Consider the following 18,010-nt stretch of genomic DNA (forward strand, 5'->3'; position numbering starts at 1 on the left):
TTTAAATGATAGCAAAAGTCATAAATAAAATAAAGTACATTGCCAAAATTTATAAAAGATTCCCAAACGACTACAGCCTAGCCACGACAGTTTTGTTCATATATTATTCTTGTAAATTAAATCCCTCCTCCTTTTAGATCTCTGCTCTGCGTTTATTAAAATAGAAAAAAAGAGACATGGAGTAAAATACTAAAATAAAATAAGGAGAAAGCACAGTGAATATTAGTATAAATATGCATATAGACGTCCATAGTTCATCACACAGTTCTCATCAAATACCAAGGATCAAACAAGAAAAGAGAATCATGGCAACTACTCCAGAATGGATTATGATTGGAGGAGAAGGTCCTGAGAGTTACAACCAACACTCTTCGTATCAGGTTTATTTATAATATATGATTTTGACACGTTAGAACTTCATATCTATGTGTCATGTGTGTATTAACAATCTCGTGGTTCATTTTTTTTTCTTTTTTTTAAATGTGTGTTTGAAGAGAGCATTGTTGGAAGCCGCAAAAGAGAAGATGAACGAGGCTATCTCAGCGAAACTCAGCCTCGACTTGATTTCTGGAGGTCGCTTCAGTGTTGCGGATTTCGGTTGTGCGAGTGGACCCAACACTTTTGTGGCAGTACAAAACATAATAGATGCAGTAGAAGACAAGTACCGCAAGGAAACCGGAGAAAACCCGGGGGAGAAGGTCGAGTTCCAAGTCCTGTTCAACGACTTTACAACCAACGATTTCAACACTCTCTTCCAAGCACTCCCACCGGGGAGACGCTACTATAGCGCTGGTGTTCCCGGCTCCTTCTTCGGCCGTGTTCTCCCTAAGCATAGTTTCCACATAGGAGTCATCAATTACGCTTTCCATTTCACCTCCAAAATCCCTAAAGGGATCACCGACCGAGACTCTCCTCTGTGGAACAGAGACTTGCATTGCACTGGGTTTAACGCAGTAGTCAAGAAAGCATATCTTGATCAGTACTCGGCCGATACCAAGACTCTATTAGACGCTAGAGCTGAAGAGCTCGTCCCCGGGGGATTGATGTTGCTTTTCGGATCGTGTCTAAGAGACGGGGTTAAGATGTCCGAGACCTCTAAAGGAATTGTGATGGATTTCATCGGAGCTTCTCTTAAAGATCTTGCTCAACAGGTACATAGTAGCTTCATTTATTTAAACTAATTTTAATTATCTCCAAGGCTAACAAGTTTTTTTTTTTTTAATGATTAAAAAATAAATAAAACAGGGCGTTATCGACCAAGACAAGGTTGACTCTTTTAGCACACCACTCTACGTTGCAGAAGAAGGTGAGTTGAGGCAAATCATAAAGGAGAATGGGAAGTTCACAATTGAGGCTTTTGAGGATATCATCCATCCTAACGGGGAGTTTCCGTTAGACCCGAAGATCTTGGCCGTCTCCTTTAGAGCTTCCTATGGAGCTTTCCTCTCGGCATATTTTGGAGTGGAAACAATGATCAAAGCCTTTGAACTTGTCGAGGTCAAGGCACGTGAAGAGATTTCTCGCATTCAAAATGCCAAACCCGGAATGCAGTACCTCATCGTGCTTCGCAAGAACTGATGATCCGTGTCTATTATCCCTTTTATGATATTTCAAAGTTAATTCTGTCTTGTCATTGTTGCATGCTATTCTCCTTCTTTCATCTCAGCTTATGTTTGTGTCTTGTTCCTTATCCTTGTTCTGTTAGTGCTTATGTATTACCCATATCAAACTAATCAATAAATGAGCGCTTGCAGTTTGAACATCTCACAATTAATTATCTATATCATCTAACACAAAACAAAAAGCTAATACGCGTTGTGCTGACAAGAAAGCTCCATCAAATATTGTAAGAGGGAAACATGTTATGGAAGAGTTTTATCAAGTTGTCATAAGAACTCTAAAGACACAAATGCCATAGAAATTGATATAAATTTATCTATCTATACTACTAAAACAGAAAATCTATTTCTGAGGTACCCTTAATTTTATTCTTATATGATAAACAGGCCATTGCCATTTTATTGTTTCAACATGTGATTTTCTCATATATACCTTCACTCAGAACAATTTAATGCTTGTTTAAAATAAGATTATACTATGAAAATCCTTTAATTACAATAGTTTAATTAAAATTTCATTAGTGATTTTAGATAGACGTATGATTTCTCATAGTTTCTACTTTGTAATAGCATCGGATTGGAAAAAAAAAATTATACCGTATTAATATCTATTCATATATTACATCATCAATATCGATGACCCAAGTGACTTTCCCTAAGTCATTCACATGCCATACGTGGTATATATCAATGTATCAATCACATGTTAGTTATATTCCCTAAGACCTCTAAACTTAAGTATATAAATAAATCTTGACCCGACCGAACGGATATTTATTTTCTATTTTTAGTTTTTTATATAAAATCATGAATTTGTAATATTTACACACAAATTCAGATTGAAAATTAATTTTTGCATTTATACTAAAAAATTAAAATTAAAAGCTTAATAAAATATTTTGATATAAAATTTAAATTTTAATTGAAATAATATAGAGGTGGGTCATAATTTTTTCCAATTGGAAAATTTTAGCATCCCAAATAAAATAAATTTATAAATATATAAAATATATAAACATATTTGAAACTGTAATTTCTATTAAAATAAATTTGTTATAAATCAATTTAGCGATGTTGTTGTTTATTTCTAGACCTTGATCCGTGACCGTATAAATATTTTCTTTCGTTTAAAATTTGTTCTTTGAACTAATGGTATAATATACATATATATATATATATATATATATATATATATATGTAAATTAAAATACATTACATAATTATTAATATAACATTCATTTTATAACATAACAATTTTATTTATTACGTTGAATAATTTTATTTTGTGATTTTGATCGTCTATTATATCACAGTGTATCATATAAACAAATCCAATATTTATAATTAATTGGAATTATATTATGAAACCATTATATACTAATAATATATGAATAATTTATTTTATATTTATTTATATGTTATATAAACTAGTTATGATATGTGATTTTTATTTTATTATTTATACTAATAAATATTAAAAAGTATTTAATATGTTAAAACAAAATATATTGGGAAATATATTTTCAAAAAAAAATTGATTAGGATTATCTATCATTTAAATTAAGAAAAGACATTAAATACTTAAATCTATTATTTAAATTAGGAAAAATCAAACATATTTAAATATATGTTCAATAAATATCTCAGTGACATTATAATGTAAATAAATGGTATAAGTAAGGGATATTTCTCTTTTGTATTTCTCTTTTAATACTATAGATGACTGTTGTGGACTTGTGGTTTAATAATTTTGAGAACATTTAAAATGCCGATTTTATTGTTATATTATAACAATAAATCTAAAATTTTATATCTTTATTTAATCAATATTTATATCATATGACTTGAAATTTTATTTCATATTTAAAAGCTAGTAATAATATTATATTAATATATGTATTTTCAAGTATTTTACGTAAAGATTCCATCTCTCTTCAGTTTAAACAAGTCATCTAAAAAAAATATTCCTAAATATCCCCCATCAATCTAAACCAACGAATATAACAGATCTACAATAATGTTTACTAACTACTTTAAATTATTGCTGCAGTGTTTATTTGTTTAAATTCGAATTAGAAAAATGCATTTATAAATCAGAAAAGACAACTATAGTTAGGGGAACTAAATTTATTACTTCAGTGGCATTCTAAGGTAAATAACTTTCAAATATTTAAGAGCATTTTTAAAATGTACATCTATTTTAATAATATAGATTTTCTATCAGTAGTCACGATGTAATGAAAAATATTTATGCAATGGAAAGACACACGAAATAAAACCAGTAGAAACAACATTAGAAAAAGCATTATTAAATGTGTTGTGATTGACTAGATGCTTTACTAGAGCCAGACTGGATGACCGTGTTGGAGACCAGACACTCAACTAGAGTTAGACGTTCGTCATCAGATGTCTAATCTCTCGTTTAGTATGATATTGTCTATTTTGGGTCTAAACCCCCTCACGAAATTATTCTTGGCTCGTTACTCTCAAAATGCCTCATACAAAATAAGATTGAACCATATATATATATTAGACTTGGCTCCGATTGGTGACATGTAGTATTAGAATTTAAAAAATTAGTTTGTTAAATATAGTTCATATGAACGTGGGTTTTCAGTTGAAAACCAAAAAAAAAGAATCATAACTCAAATCTTAACACATGAAAATTTTCTTGATATTGAATTAGCATTTGATTTATCAATTTTACTAAAGAGATAGCTCAAAAGTGTAACTCAACTGCAATAGTAACTAAAAACTCCAAAGCTAATTCATATTGGTAACATTTTTTTGAGTTATCCCTCTAAATCAAACTTAATCAGTGATAACTCAGTTACCAATCAAAATCTTTATTATGTCTAATATCCGATGTGAAACCTGTTCACGAAAATAAACTGTGTAGAAAATTTTTATATATAATTTTCATATGTAAACAAAATATAATAAAATTCTGAGGTTTATATTAACAAAACCCTGAATTAGGGTTTAGAGTTTCTGTAGTCACTGTCGTTTTGGGGAGTTTCAGATTGCTCTGGCGGAGGCGGATGTTATGACTTTCGAGAAGTTGATACAATACAATCACTGTAACTGGACTGTTATGAACGGAAAAAAATCAATGGAGTTGAACTACGGATGGAAATAAGTCCAAACCAAACTAAGACAATAAAGACTACACCTTTTATGCCAGACAGATCATATCCAAAGGTACTTCGTTTTGAGAGAAAAAACGAGGAAAAACAATCCAATCGTACATTATCTACTTCAAAAGTGCTGTTTCTAATCGGAGGACAAATTTTTCGATTGCAGGACTCGGAAGAAGCTCCTTGAGATTTCAGCATGGGAAAAGCAAACAACAAAGATCGAATCTCAGCTCGCTAATAATACCAAGGTGATTTCACAAAAGCCTCTCCAGGTGATTCCACAAAAACCTGTCCACTCTTGTTCTACTTAATGCTTAATACTGTTCTATTAATGGACAAAAAGGGTTGTTTCTGGACAGTAAGAAAATGGAGAAAGCAGAGAAACCAAGTTAGTAGCCGTTCATGCAAAAGCACAAGAGAAGAAGGCATGGGTTCAAACTCGACCTGCTCAAGAGAGCTTCAATGCAGAAGATGAAGCTGGCTAAGTTTCAAGCCGCTGGACAGATTCCCAACAAGCCATCTTGCAGCTGCTTCTAATTTCAGCGATAACATATGTTACAGAACCTATAACTATCACCTATACTTGTATATTTTGTATTTGTTTTCATTTTTGCTTGAGTTGGCAATGGAACAACCGAACAAGGGTGCTAAAATCATTGTTTACGGAACAACACCAAACATGCTAGAATCAAAATCAGAAACCGGTTGAATAGAAAAAGGAAAGAATACCATCTTAGGGTCTCAAAGACTTATTATTGAAGTTGGAAAAGCTGCAAACAAAGCATTAAAGAGTCAAGAAACCACACGCTTCTTGAACACGTATCACAACACTGACCAGTCTACGACAATGACAGAAACATAGCACCAAACGACTTGTTAAAATAAAATAAAAAAGACTCCCAACTTCCACTACTACCAGGAATTTCACACCTCCCAGGCCTTTTGTCTATATGTAGTTGATTATTTAGAAAGAAGGAAAACCCAAAGACGCACAGAAAACATTTTGAAGGTAAGATAAGAGGATGAATGTGAAGACTTTTTGGGTTCTGGTTTATCCTGCACGGCTAGACAAGTCACACATTGCATCAACAAACCTGAAACATCACACAAATTCAAATAATATTTTAGGGATCACTCTTATATGGGGAGCAAACCTAACTCAAAAGAAAATTTCTAGTGCAAACGGACGAGTAATGAGTTGGCCTCCATAGGAATTAAACAACATGATCTTTCCAACAACAGTGTGTATTGTAGATCCTAGAGAATCTCGAGTCTACATGAAGTATGGAAAAGTAGTAGTAGTAGGAACAATTCAAGTTTGCCAGTAAGTTGATATTACTTACCACTTATTACTGATAGACCTAAAAGAAGACCAAGGCCATCAAACTTATTGGCAATAAATTGCCTGATCAATATGTGGAGGAATTTGCTTGATCTCCGTACCAAGCTCTTGCTCAATTCGGTAACTGTTTATATGTAGTAAGACTAATGTTAAACAATGCCGTAGGCAACATGAGCAAGAGATCAAGTTTAGAGAGAAAGACGTACAGATTAAAGCGGTCCTCATAGGTGATAAGATTCACCGCTAAACCAAGATGGCCAAAACCTTCCTGATCGACCAACCTGAACAGCAACCGGATGGGTATCATAATCAGATGACCATCAATCAATATGTAGAAACATAGTACAGTGTAGACATCTGATTTTCGGCTTACCCTGTGAAGATATGTTTCTGCATTCTTTGGGAAATCAAAGTTTATCACCACATTGACTGCTTGAATGTCAATCCCACGTGTGAACAGGTCTGCAGCAACAATCATTAAATCATGAATGAACATTTCATGTGAGAACTTAGCTCATTTCAAAAAGTGAAAATAATAAAGCCAGTGTCACTTGGTCCTCTTAAGGACTTGAATAAAGCCACTATTGAGTACTAGAAAGTCGACAAGTGAGCATTTTATTCATTGCCCTCCTGTGATAACAAATAACAGTATTTAGACATACCAGTACACACAAGATTCCGGCATGCACCATTGCGGAAGTCATGGAACACTCTGTTACGATGGTCCTGCAGCATCTTTGCATGAATGTAAAAACAAGAATACCCAAGTTCTGTAATTTTCTTAGCTAAGAGCTCCACACGGTTAACGGAATTGCAGAATATGATCGATTGGTTGATTTGCAGCTGCGGGAGAAGGAGAAGAGAGTAAAATAGCAGCTAAGAAAACAGAAAAAAAAAGCCAATACTTGTGTTCATATGGTCTAACCTTGGAGAAGAGTGTATTCAAGCAATGAATTTTCTGACGTTCTTCAACAAAAGCATAGAATTGGGTAATACCCTTGAGCGTAAGTTCATCCATGAGATTAATGATGTAAGGATTTGTCAAAAATCGATCCTTGAAATACTTGACAGTGACAGGAAAAGTGGCTGAGAACATCAAAATCTGGCGATTTTCGGGAAGAAAGCTGATCAAATGTTCCACGGAAGGTTGGAACTCTTGAGATAAAAGCTTATCAGCCTGAAGAAAATAGATTTATATTTGAAATAGTTTAGAGGAAACGATCACAGTATTGCTAGAGCTTGGAAAATTTAATAAAAATACTAAAGAGAAAAGAGCAAGTAAGCAGAGCATGAAACATTTTACCTCGTCCATAGCGAGCACAGAACAATCCTTCAAAACACAAACACCTTTCTTGGTGAGATCCAAAATTCTGCCAGGAGTTCCAACGAGTAAATGGACATGCTGATACAAACGCATGATATCATCTTTGAGACTGGTGCCTCCAGTGGTGACCATGACCTGAATCTTCAAATGCTTCCCCAGCTCCTTACACACCTGGGATGTCTGAAGGGCTAACTCTCTAGTAGGAACAATTATCACAGCTGCAAAAGAAGAAAAGACAAGCATCAGTGGAAAAAACTAAATAAGAAAAGAAAGAGTTGATGTTGAGGAGTCGAGGTACCTTGAATAACATTGTTATCTTGGTCAATTTTTTCCAAGACAGGAATACAAAAGGCGGCAGTCTTGCCAGTGCCGTTCTTGGCGCGGGCAAGGATATCTCTGCCGGTTAAGGCAATAGGGATACTCTCTTCCTGAATAGGAGAAGGTCTCTCAAACCCTTCTCGTAAATACCCATAAGAAGCTCCCTTTTGAGAAAATAATCTTCAAACTCGTTTCCCTTAGTGGCTGTCACATCCTAATAAAAAAATGAAAATCATGAAAATGTCATACCCAAACATTAAGTAAGATAATGAAGGGGGGGGGTTACTACCTCAGTTCTGAAGCGAGTATCAGGAGCAGGTAGTTTTAGCCTCGCTTTCCAGTCTTCCGAACTAAACAGCAAAACAAAAGAATGAATATAAACACGCACGCCTCGCCTCCCTCTATTATGAGATAAAATTGAACAAGCAGTACTAACTAACTAACTTTGTGTCGACAGCTTCGGATTTTTCAACTTGTGCGACAGCAGAGCCGCCGTTGGTAGAGATCTGGGGTCTAGGAAGCCATTGCTGTTGCTGTTGGTATTGACGAGGAGGCTGTGAGGTGGCTTGCTGAAACTGTTGTTGTTGGGAGTAACCGCCGCCTCGCTGAACGTACTGTGGCTGCTGTTGATAAGCAGGCCGGGACTGGAAATTAGGGTTAGGGTTGATGGCACCACGGCCAGCGCCAATCCCTGGAGGATACCTTCCTCCTCCTCCACCTCCTCGGTTGTTGTTGTTGTTGTTGTTGTTCATCATCACAACCTTTTCTTCTTCTTCTATCGATCGATCTACGATAAATCTGCCTAGGGAGAGGAGTGGAGAGATCTGTACAGCAATAATACGTCTAGTCTAGGGGTTTCCTACTTGTAACACAAAACCTAGGGGCGGGCAGGGCAGTCTCAGATATATTGACAAAATTCGCGATTCAATTCAAAACTCTTATCGGATAAATCTAATCTTAGGGTTTGTAGAAATCGGAGAGCAGATCTGGAATATTTTAAAAAAAAAAGAGGAAAGAAAAGCGAGATTCGGGGATTTGATAAATAGTAGTTACTAACAACTTCCGAAAAGGGTCTACGCCGAGGGAAGGAGAGAGCGAGCGAGCGAGCAAAGGGTTCTGGGAGAGAGAGGGACACAAGAAGGAAGGCAAATCTCTTATATCTCTATTATTAAAAGAGAAGTACGCTTAGAAAATATCCTAAGTTTTCAATGTTAATTACACTTACATGCCACTGATCCTATTAAATGAAGTACTAAATAGAGCTATATTTAAGTATGATTGTCTTTTCCTTATTTAAATAATAGATTTAAGCATTTAATATATTTTCTAAATTTTAATCCTAGATGTCCTTAATAAAATCTTAACTAAAATATATTTCCTAATATATTTCGCATTAACATATTAAATATTTTAAATATTTATTAGTAATAAATAATAAAATAAAAAATCACACATCATAGTTATATAAATAAAATATAAAATAATTTATTCATATAGTATTAGCATAATGCTTCCATAATATAAGTCCAATAAGTTATAAATATAAAATTTATTTATACAATACATTATGATATAATAGACGATTAAATCACAAAATATAATTATTATAAAGTAATAAATAAAATCATTATGTTTTAAAATGTTATATTAACAATTATGTAATACATTTTAATTTACAAATATATATATATATATATATATATATATATATATATATATAGTATACCATTAGTACAAAGAAAAAATTAAAAGTGAAAGAAAATATTTATACGAACGGGTCGAGCTCTAGAAATAAACAAAAACAGCGCAACATTATTTTAAAAAAAATTATAGAAATTATAATTCCAAATATGTTTATATATTTTGTGTATTTATAAATTTATTTTTTTTTGTTTTTGAAGAATGATAAGATTTTTGAATTGGAAACAATTATGACCCACCTCTATATTATTTTGATTAAGAAATTTAAAATTTATATCATAATATTTTATCAAAATTTTAATTTTAATTTTTATTATAACTGCAAAATTAATTTTCAATCTAAATTTATATTTAAATATTACAGATACATCATTTAATATTAAAAAAAAACTAAAAACATAAAATAAATACCCGCCCGGTCGGGCGGGTCAAGATCTAGTCTATACTATTAAAGCAGAATCCTTCATAGGATTCTACCCTTAATTTTTGAAGTTATTTACAAAGTTATGCCATTATCATTTTAAAAAATATTTTAATTATTTGTGACAACTATTTATTCAGACAATTGGATTTAATGACGAATGGTATACTTTTATTAAGGAAAATATGAATTTGTGGGTGAGAAGAACAAGGTGATATCACTATATTTATGGTAACAAATATATTTATCTTTAATACGAAACAATTTTCTTTACAAATAAAAAAAATCATAAATGTTAGTTAGTTGTAGCATTTATTTCGGTAAGGTTCTAATCATAAATGTTAATTAGTTATTTAGACAATTACATATACTTAATTTTGTAGGTAAAAAATATTAAAACGGATATCACTTATTTTTATATAAATTTAGTGATGTGTCTTTTTTGTAATGTATTTTTCAAATTCTTGGAATAACAAAATCATAAAATTTCATTTTACAACCTTTATAGTTATGTTTTTCTAAGGTTGGAACAAATATATGCATCTAAGTAATTAAAAATTATTTAAATTTTTATCAAAAACTAAAATGCAAAGAATAATATTAAAATATGCAATTAGAAATATCTTTAGTATTATGTTTGTAAATGTAAAACTTTAGAATAAATTAAAAATTAATATAATATTTTATAAAATAATTAAATTCTTTTTTATCAAATTAAATTCTTAAAAATGATTTTCTATAAATATAAATATACAACTTTTTATAACATTACATCTATAATTATTTTCAAACATAATTTTAAATGTATTTATATTATCTTATATAACAACACATAATCTTACAATTAACAAATTTTATAAAATTTTAAAGAGAAAAAATCCCGCGCTTTTTAAAGCGCGGGTCGGATTCTAGTATATATATATAATCAAATCTTTTATAGTTTTGTGGTTTCTTCGGCATAATACGGTTAGGCCTGGTGGGAGACAAGGAGAGCTACTCAATCCGGCCCTCTGGGCTTCTATTTTCTTCTCTAATTCATTAACCCTTTCCCATTTTATACAAGACTAGATTTTATACCGTCTGTATTAATAATTTAGTTTATGTTTTATAATAATTTAGTTTATTTAAACAAAAATTTATAGAAATATTTTTTATGAAAATTAGTTTAAAATGTGATTTTCTGTTTTCTTTTTAATTTATGTTTGTTTATCAAATTATACCTATTAAAATAATTACTTCTTAGCTGTTTATTGTTTGAATTGACAAATGTATAAATTATATTTATAAATGTTTTTATAATTTTTATCTTTTTACTATTATATAAATTTTTTCGATGCATAGAAACTGGTATTACACTATTGTAAATACTTCTTATCATACATTTCTGTTTAATATAGTTGTTTTTTATCATACATATTAATCAGAAATTTAAATTATCTATCATGATGTTTTGATTAATCTAGATAAAATGTATGATAACAATTGTTAATACACTATTGAATTCATATTGTGTATGATTAAAGTTACATATAATAATTATACATTTTACCTATCTTTTTATTTGATAAATTTATTAGCATCTTTGTATATTATTTTATCATAGTGATAAATAATTATTGACCTTTCTTCCTATTGTTTTTAAATTATCATTAATACTCTAATATATTATTTGTATTCTATATAAAGTTTATCTAAAATTGATTTAACTTGTTGATGTACGTCCTTAGACATTTTATTATATTATATACTATAAACATTATTCTATAAATATATTTATTTAATAAAATTCGTATAAGATCATTTTAGATTTACGTATGATATAAAATCTGTATAGGTTTATAAGAAGTAATCATTTAGTTGGTTTATCTTAATGATCTTAATATTAAAAAGATTTTGTAAAATAAGTTTTCCTATGTTTTTCTTATTTGATATATCTTTTTCAAAATATTGTTTGGAAATCTTGATATTTTAAAATTTGTATGTTTAAATTTTAATGTTTTATTCTTTTAAAAATATTATTTATATGTTAAAATTGAAAATTAGTATATATATATATATATATTAAGTTGATTCTTTTAATGAGTCTTTTGATTATTTTAAGTTTTATGGAATTCTATTATTTTGAAATAACAATTTTGGAAATTTTAATTTGATGTTTCTATAATTTGGTTTTTCATGTTGGATTGGATATCAGCTATCTCCTATTATCTTTCTGTTCCCATTCAGTAAGAAGTGTTATAGAAACATATTGACACGAACAATATATATATGACATCATTCCCCTCCTTGTGCTTCAAGTCCACACTCCTTCCTTGTCTTATGTTTGAGGAGTTTATAAATTCATGGTGAGATAATCCCTTTCTAAGGGGTTAGATGCTTTAAGTACTTGGCGTAAAGAGAGATTTGAGCGAAAGTGTGTTTGATTGTGGCCACATTTCTGGAGAAACTCGAGAGTCGCAATTGCTTATTTATGAAAAGCTAAAAAAGAAATTGGTCAAAACTCAAGAGGCAGCGTTTTCTCATTTGAACTTGCTTGTTCAAGCTCGTATCGTAGTGCCCAATGCTGATTTATTGGGGTGGGGAGATGAGGCACAATGCACTGTTGGAGGAACATAGACGTGGGGATGGCTTAAGTGGCCCCTCCAAGGTAACAGAATTTATTTACACCTCTCAAAGTTGAACCCTCGAAACAAATTCAAGACAGAAGCTAAAAGCATGAGAATTGTTGAGACTTGAGATTTCATTAAGACAAACAAGCTAGTAGTAACATGTGTGGTTATGCTAATGCAGGCTGAGGAGAGGCACATCGACATCTTGGGCCGCCTTCTTTACACTGCCAAACTTGTAGCCAAACAAGAAGGCCTAGATGACAGGGTTTAGAATTGTGATCAATGATGGTCCACAAGGCATCTATACAAAAAAACGAAGGGACTGTCGTTTATTGATGCTAACTACCTTCGTGTGGGGTATTATTGCATGTCAGTTAGTGTATAACATTCATGTTCATCTCATTGGAGGACGCCAAATGAACTGGCCTCCTGGCTAGTGATTGTTGTCCTGCTTACAAGAGGAACTGTCTTGAGTTTGCCATTGCTTTATAAATAAACTAGATTTAACCCGCGCTTTGAAAGCGCGGATCGTTTTCTTTTTAAAATTTTATTGAAAAGTATAAATATTTGCAGAGTATGAATATTTTGCAAGATTTCATGATTTTATCATACATTTAAAAATGTGCTGATTGTTTATGTTTTCTTTTTTTATTCTGCTTAAAATGATTGTTTATGTGTACAAAATAGGAATACAATTGAGAATGGATTCAAAAAGTGTTATGTTTCTAATCAATAATATAAGTTATCCAGTGTTTATATGTTTTAAAGTTTATTGTCAATTTTTTTGTTACACAAAAAGTTTCATTTTAAAAAATTTAACAATTCTTTTTATTACACAAAAAGTGTCAATTTACAATTCTACTTACAATTCCAATGCAAATTATACTTATTTTCAGTTGACAATTAATTTCAAACTGCATTGATTTTATAAATAATTTTATTTATATACAATACTATTGGTCAAAGAAGTGTAACTAATAACAATCTTCATATATTTCCGTAACTTTCTTAATATGTGTGAAAAATGTCAAAGTGACATTTACCTAGAAATGGATGGAGTATATTTTTAATTATTATAAGCGAATCTATTTTTTAAATTTATTAAATGATAATGTTTTTAAATTTTGAACAAAAAGATAATGTTTTTAACTATACATATTTAATGTTTATTCAAGCAAAAACTTATTAAAATTTAATCTAATAATGAAATTAAATACAAAAATGCAGTAGGTTTATATCCGAGAAGACAAATTATATAATTGGCTTCGATTATGTTGAATATCATGGCCCAAATGGCCCATTAGTTGAAAATTCTTAAACAGAATTTTAAAACTATAGTTTGGGCTATTTTTGTTTTTGGGATGGGGTCGAACTGTTTGGACTTTAATGTTGTTGTGATTGGACTTTAAAAAGTTTTCTGATTGGTCAATTAATATGTTAATTACACGAGATTCATTAAAGGAAAAAGACAGTGGCATTTGGTTGTAATTAAATTGAAAAAGCAATGGCAGAATCCTAGGAGAGATTCTGCTTTAATAGTATAGACTAGATTTTGACCCGCGCTTTAAAAGCGCGGGAGTATTTTTAGTTTAATTACATTTTGTTATTTTTTTGTTTGGTTTTGGTTTAATTTTTTTTTTTTGGTTTTTCAATCCAAGATATAGGAACTGTTCGGTTATTTATGAATTTGGTTTTGGTTTCAATTTGACTATTTTGGTTAGGACCGGGCAAAAAACTCGAATCCGAAGAACTGAATCTGATCAGAAAAATTAATTAGTACTCACCAAAATTAGTTAAACATCTGAATGGGTTCAAAAATTTGTATCTAGAGAACCAAAACCGAACTCTTATCCGAACATAAATATTTTAGATACCCGAATGTATCAGAAATATATTTAAATAATTAAATATACTAATTATTTTTAGATTTAATACATAAAAAAGGATCCAAAATATATATGATATTTTGAAATTTTCTAAAAGTTAATGTTTAAAATAGCGAAACAAATATTCAAAACACCAAAAAAAAACTTGAAAAATCTATTGATTTTCTATCAAAATATTGATATCAAACCAATTTATATGTTGACTTATGTATTTTGGCATACATTATTCAAACTTATATATAATATTTATTTTATTTATAGATTTTGAGAAGTTTAAAGTAGATATATTTTTTTTTAATTTTTTAAAAATAATTTCAACGGGTTATCCGAACCCGTAAAGATCCGAACCGAATCCGAACCAAACATTTTTTGTCAACGGTTACATATTGTTGTTTAAATTATGTTTAACATTTTTTGTCAACAGTTTTTAATATCTATAAAGTGAGAATATCTTGTGTGTTACCAAATAATTGTTGGTCTCTTCTAGTTCTAAACAAAAAGAGTTAAAAGTAAACTGTTTTTTTTATTAGTTTTGCAGTTAACTATACTATTAACACGATTTTAAACATATCTCCTATTGAAATGTTAAGTAAATGTTATATAAATGTTATGGCAACCTCTATATTTTATATGAGGATATATTATAGCTACTATATAATTGAATATAATTGAATAACTATACCTATATCAAGGAATGCCAACCGTATAGCAATCATATTGTCAAAACTCATATCAATAATAGGTCACAGGTTTTGTTTTTAGAAAAAGTATATAAATTGAAACATGTGTTCCATTTTAAACAAAGGAAATATATATAAACGCATTCATGTTGTAAAAGGTAAATAGTTTTATAGATTAATAAGTTTATATTAATAGGCATTCATTTTTGAAAGGTCGTAGAGTTTATATTAATGAGTTTATAAAAGCAGTGGTATATTAATATTTAATCATTTTCGAGAAATACTAAGGTAAAAGGTACATCGTATTAATAACATTCCTATAATTAGTTATTATGTCTATAAAACTAAGCAAGGATATATAGTAAGAAAATTATCAATTACTTCGAAATAGGAAAGTACTATTTATGGCACGAAAAATACGGTAAAAGCAAGATATACTAATTTAATTTGTTAAATTATTTGATTTTATTGCATTAAATATAGGAGTGGCATTTTCTTGTAAATTATTTCAAAAGCTAGGGGCAGAATCCTATGAGGGATTCTGCTTTAATAGTATAGATAAAAAGTCTGAGACATAACTTTGTATCATTTTTATGCTATAAAAACCTTGTTTTATATTTTGAAGAGAATATGCGACTATTTCCTTAGAAACTTTGAGCAACCAGAGAGAGCCATGTTCATGACCATCTGCACAAAAACATTTCTTATATAAAGGGTTTGGTAGTGAGTGGTCTTGCTATTTATATATTGTAGATTCTCGTTCTCGTTGCCTGCAACTAAAGATTTGTTTCTTTTCTGTTGGAGATAAACATGAAGTTAACTTAGGGAGTAAGTTAAAGCAATCCTAAGTGAGTTAGGATTAGGATAGTTAATACCTAAGAGTTTAGGATTTATATTGACTATATAATAAGATGCAAGAGTGTTGCATAGATTATGAGTTTTATAGTTTGTGTTTGAGTGCTTGAGTTTTGAGAAGTTTCTTAAGCTAATAAAGAGAGTTCTTTATATATTGAGTTCTTACACAAACATTGAGATAATATTTGGTATCAGAGCCATAATCTGAGCAAGATAATCAAGAGAGATGGGAGACCTAGTTGTAGCATCAAAGAAGGATGGAGGTTCATCTTCCATTAAATGTCCGATGTTGAATGCTACGAATTATACGGTATGGGCGATACGTATGCAGCTTCTACTCAACGTTCATGAGGTATGGGAGGTCGTTGAGGAAGAAACTACCGACAAGAAGAAAAATAACATGGCAACCGCTCTGATTTGTCAGTCTATACCAGAAACATTAGTCCTACAACTTGGGGTTAATAAATCTGCAAAGAAGGTGTGGGATGCCATAAAGACTCGCTATGTTGGAGCAGAGAGAGTTCGTGAGGCACGACTCTGTACACTAATGATAGAATTCGACCGACTGAAGATGAAAGAAAGCGACAAGATAGATGACTTTGTGGGCAAGGTATCGGAAATAGCTTCAAAGGCAGCGGCGTTAGGAGAAACAATAGAAGAAACTAAACTTGTAAAAAAACTCTTGGCAAGTTTACCACGAAAGAAATTTATACTTATGGTGGCTTCTTTGGAGCAACTATTGGATCTAAAGACAGCAACCTTCGAAGAAGTTATAGGACGCTTGAAAACATATGAAGAGAGAATAACCGATGAAGAAGAAGATGCACAAGAACAGAACAAACTCATGTATACTAATGCCGAGTCACAATCATACGGAAGAGGCAGAGGTGGCAGAGGTTATAACAGAGGAAGAGGACGCGGGAGATCGAATTGGGACAGTAGAGACAACGGACGCTCGTATTGGGAAAATCGCTATACATCTAAGATAACTTGTTTCAGGTGTGATAAATTAGGACACTATGCAGCAACGTGTCCTGATAGATTACTAAAGCTACAAGAAGCAACTGAAAGTAAAGATGGAGATAATACTCAAGAAGCAGATCATCTCATGATGCACGAGATTGTTTATCTCAACGAAAGGAATGTGACACCAAAGAACTTTGAGTCAAACGAAGATAGTGATAGAGTGTGGTACTTAGACAATGGAGCCAGTAACCATATGACAGGGAATCTAAGTTACTTCAACTCTCTAGACGACACAATTACAGGGAAGGTCCGCTTTGGAGATGACTCGAGAATAGATATTAAAGGGAAAGGATCCATACTATTTGTTAGTCAAGACGGGAAGAGAAAGATAGTTGCAGATGTGTATTTTATCCCTGATCTTAAGAGCAACATTATCAGTCTCGGGCAAGCCACAGAATCAGGATGCGATGTACGAATGAGAGACGACTATCTTACCTTACACGATCGAGACGGAAATCTGATAGTCAAAGCACCAAGAGCAAGAAACCGGCTGTACAAGGTAGCAATGAATATAGCAGATCATACGTGTCTGCAAACAATGCAATGTGAAACATCACAATGGCATGCACGCCTTGGACATCTTGGAGCTGATGCTTTAAAGGCTATGGTGAGTAAAGAGCTAGTCAATGGACTCCCCGAGCTAAGAGTTGAGAAAGAAGTCTGTAGTTCTTGTTTACGAGCAAAACAAACAAGACGTCCATTCCCACAGTCCACTAAGTATCGAGCAAACAGAGTCCTAGAGCTTATACATGGGGATCTTTGTGGACCAATATCACCATCTACTGCAGGAAGAAACAAGTATATATTCGTGCTCATTGATGACTACTCACGGTATATGTGGTCTATCCTACTAAAGGAGAAATCAGAGGCGTTTGAAAAATTTAAAAAATTCAAGATGATAGTCGAGCACGAAAGTAATACAACAATCAAGACGTTCAGAACGGATAGAGGAGGTGAATTCACCAGTTCAGAGTTCCGAGATTTTTGTGAGAAGGCTGGGATTCAACGACACCTAACTGCTCCTTACACGCCGCAGCAAAACGGAGTCGTGGAGAGGCGAAATCGAACCTTGTTGGAGATGACAAGGAGCAT

The 18,010-nt window shown here is 31.5% G+C and overlaps 2 protein-coding genes and 1 long non-coding RNA gene across 3 annotated transcripts; 2 read left to right on the forward strand and 1 right to left on the reverse strand.

Annotated features, from left to right (window-relative positions):
- Nucleotides 1-218: 218 nt before the first annotated feature.
- LOC108846159 (paraxanthine methyltransferase 1) lies at nucleotides 219-1,764 on the forward strand. The gene is made up of 3 exons (XM_018619383.2): nucleotides 219-380; nucleotides 495-1,151; nucleotides 1,246-1,764. Exons 1-3 carry the CDS (start codon nucleotides 234-236, stop codon nucleotides 1,576-1,578), a joined length of 1,137 nt encoding a protein of 378 aa, XP_018474885.1. The 5' UTR covers nucleotides 219-233; the 3' UTR covers nucleotides 1,579-1,764.
- A 2,848-nt stretch (nucleotides 1,765-4,612) lies between these two features.
- LOC108847737 (uncharacterized) lies at nucleotides 4,613-5,340 on the forward strand. The gene is made up of 3 exons (XR_008943769.1): nucleotides 4,613-4,820; nucleotides 4,923-5,028; nucleotides 5,116-5,340. It is a non-coding gene; the product is annotated as an uncharacterized LOC108847737 (long non-coding RNA).
- Nucleotides 5,341-5,489: 149 nt separating this feature from the next.
- LOC108847736 (DEAD-box ATP-dependent RNA helicase 8) lies at nucleotides 5,490-8,882 on the reverse strand. The gene is given in 12 exon segments (XM_018621063.2): nucleotides 5,490-5,850; nucleotides 6,100-6,222; nucleotides 6,305-6,360; nucleotides 6,362-6,379; nucleotides 6,472-6,560; nucleotides 6,761-6,941; nucleotides 7,024-7,275; nucleotides 7,402-7,640; nucleotides 7,721-7,879; nucleotides 7,882-7,954; nucleotides 8,030-8,090; nucleotides 8,185-8,882. Coding segments are annotated over 11 exon segments (1,518 nt in total). The 5' UTR covers nucleotides 8,496-8,882; the 3' UTR covers nucleotides 5,490-5,850; nucleotides 6,100-6,143.
- Nucleotides 8,883-18,010: the final 9,128 nt, after the last annotated feature.

This window comes from Raphanus sativus, chromosome 3 (genome assembly GCF_000801105.2).
Source record: "Raphanus sativus cultivar WK10039 chromosome 3, ASM80110v3, whole genome shotgun sequence".
In the NCBI taxonomy this organism is placed as follows: Eukaryota; Viridiplantae; Streptophyta; class Magnoliopsida; order Brassicales; family Brassicaceae; genus Raphanus; species Raphanus sativus.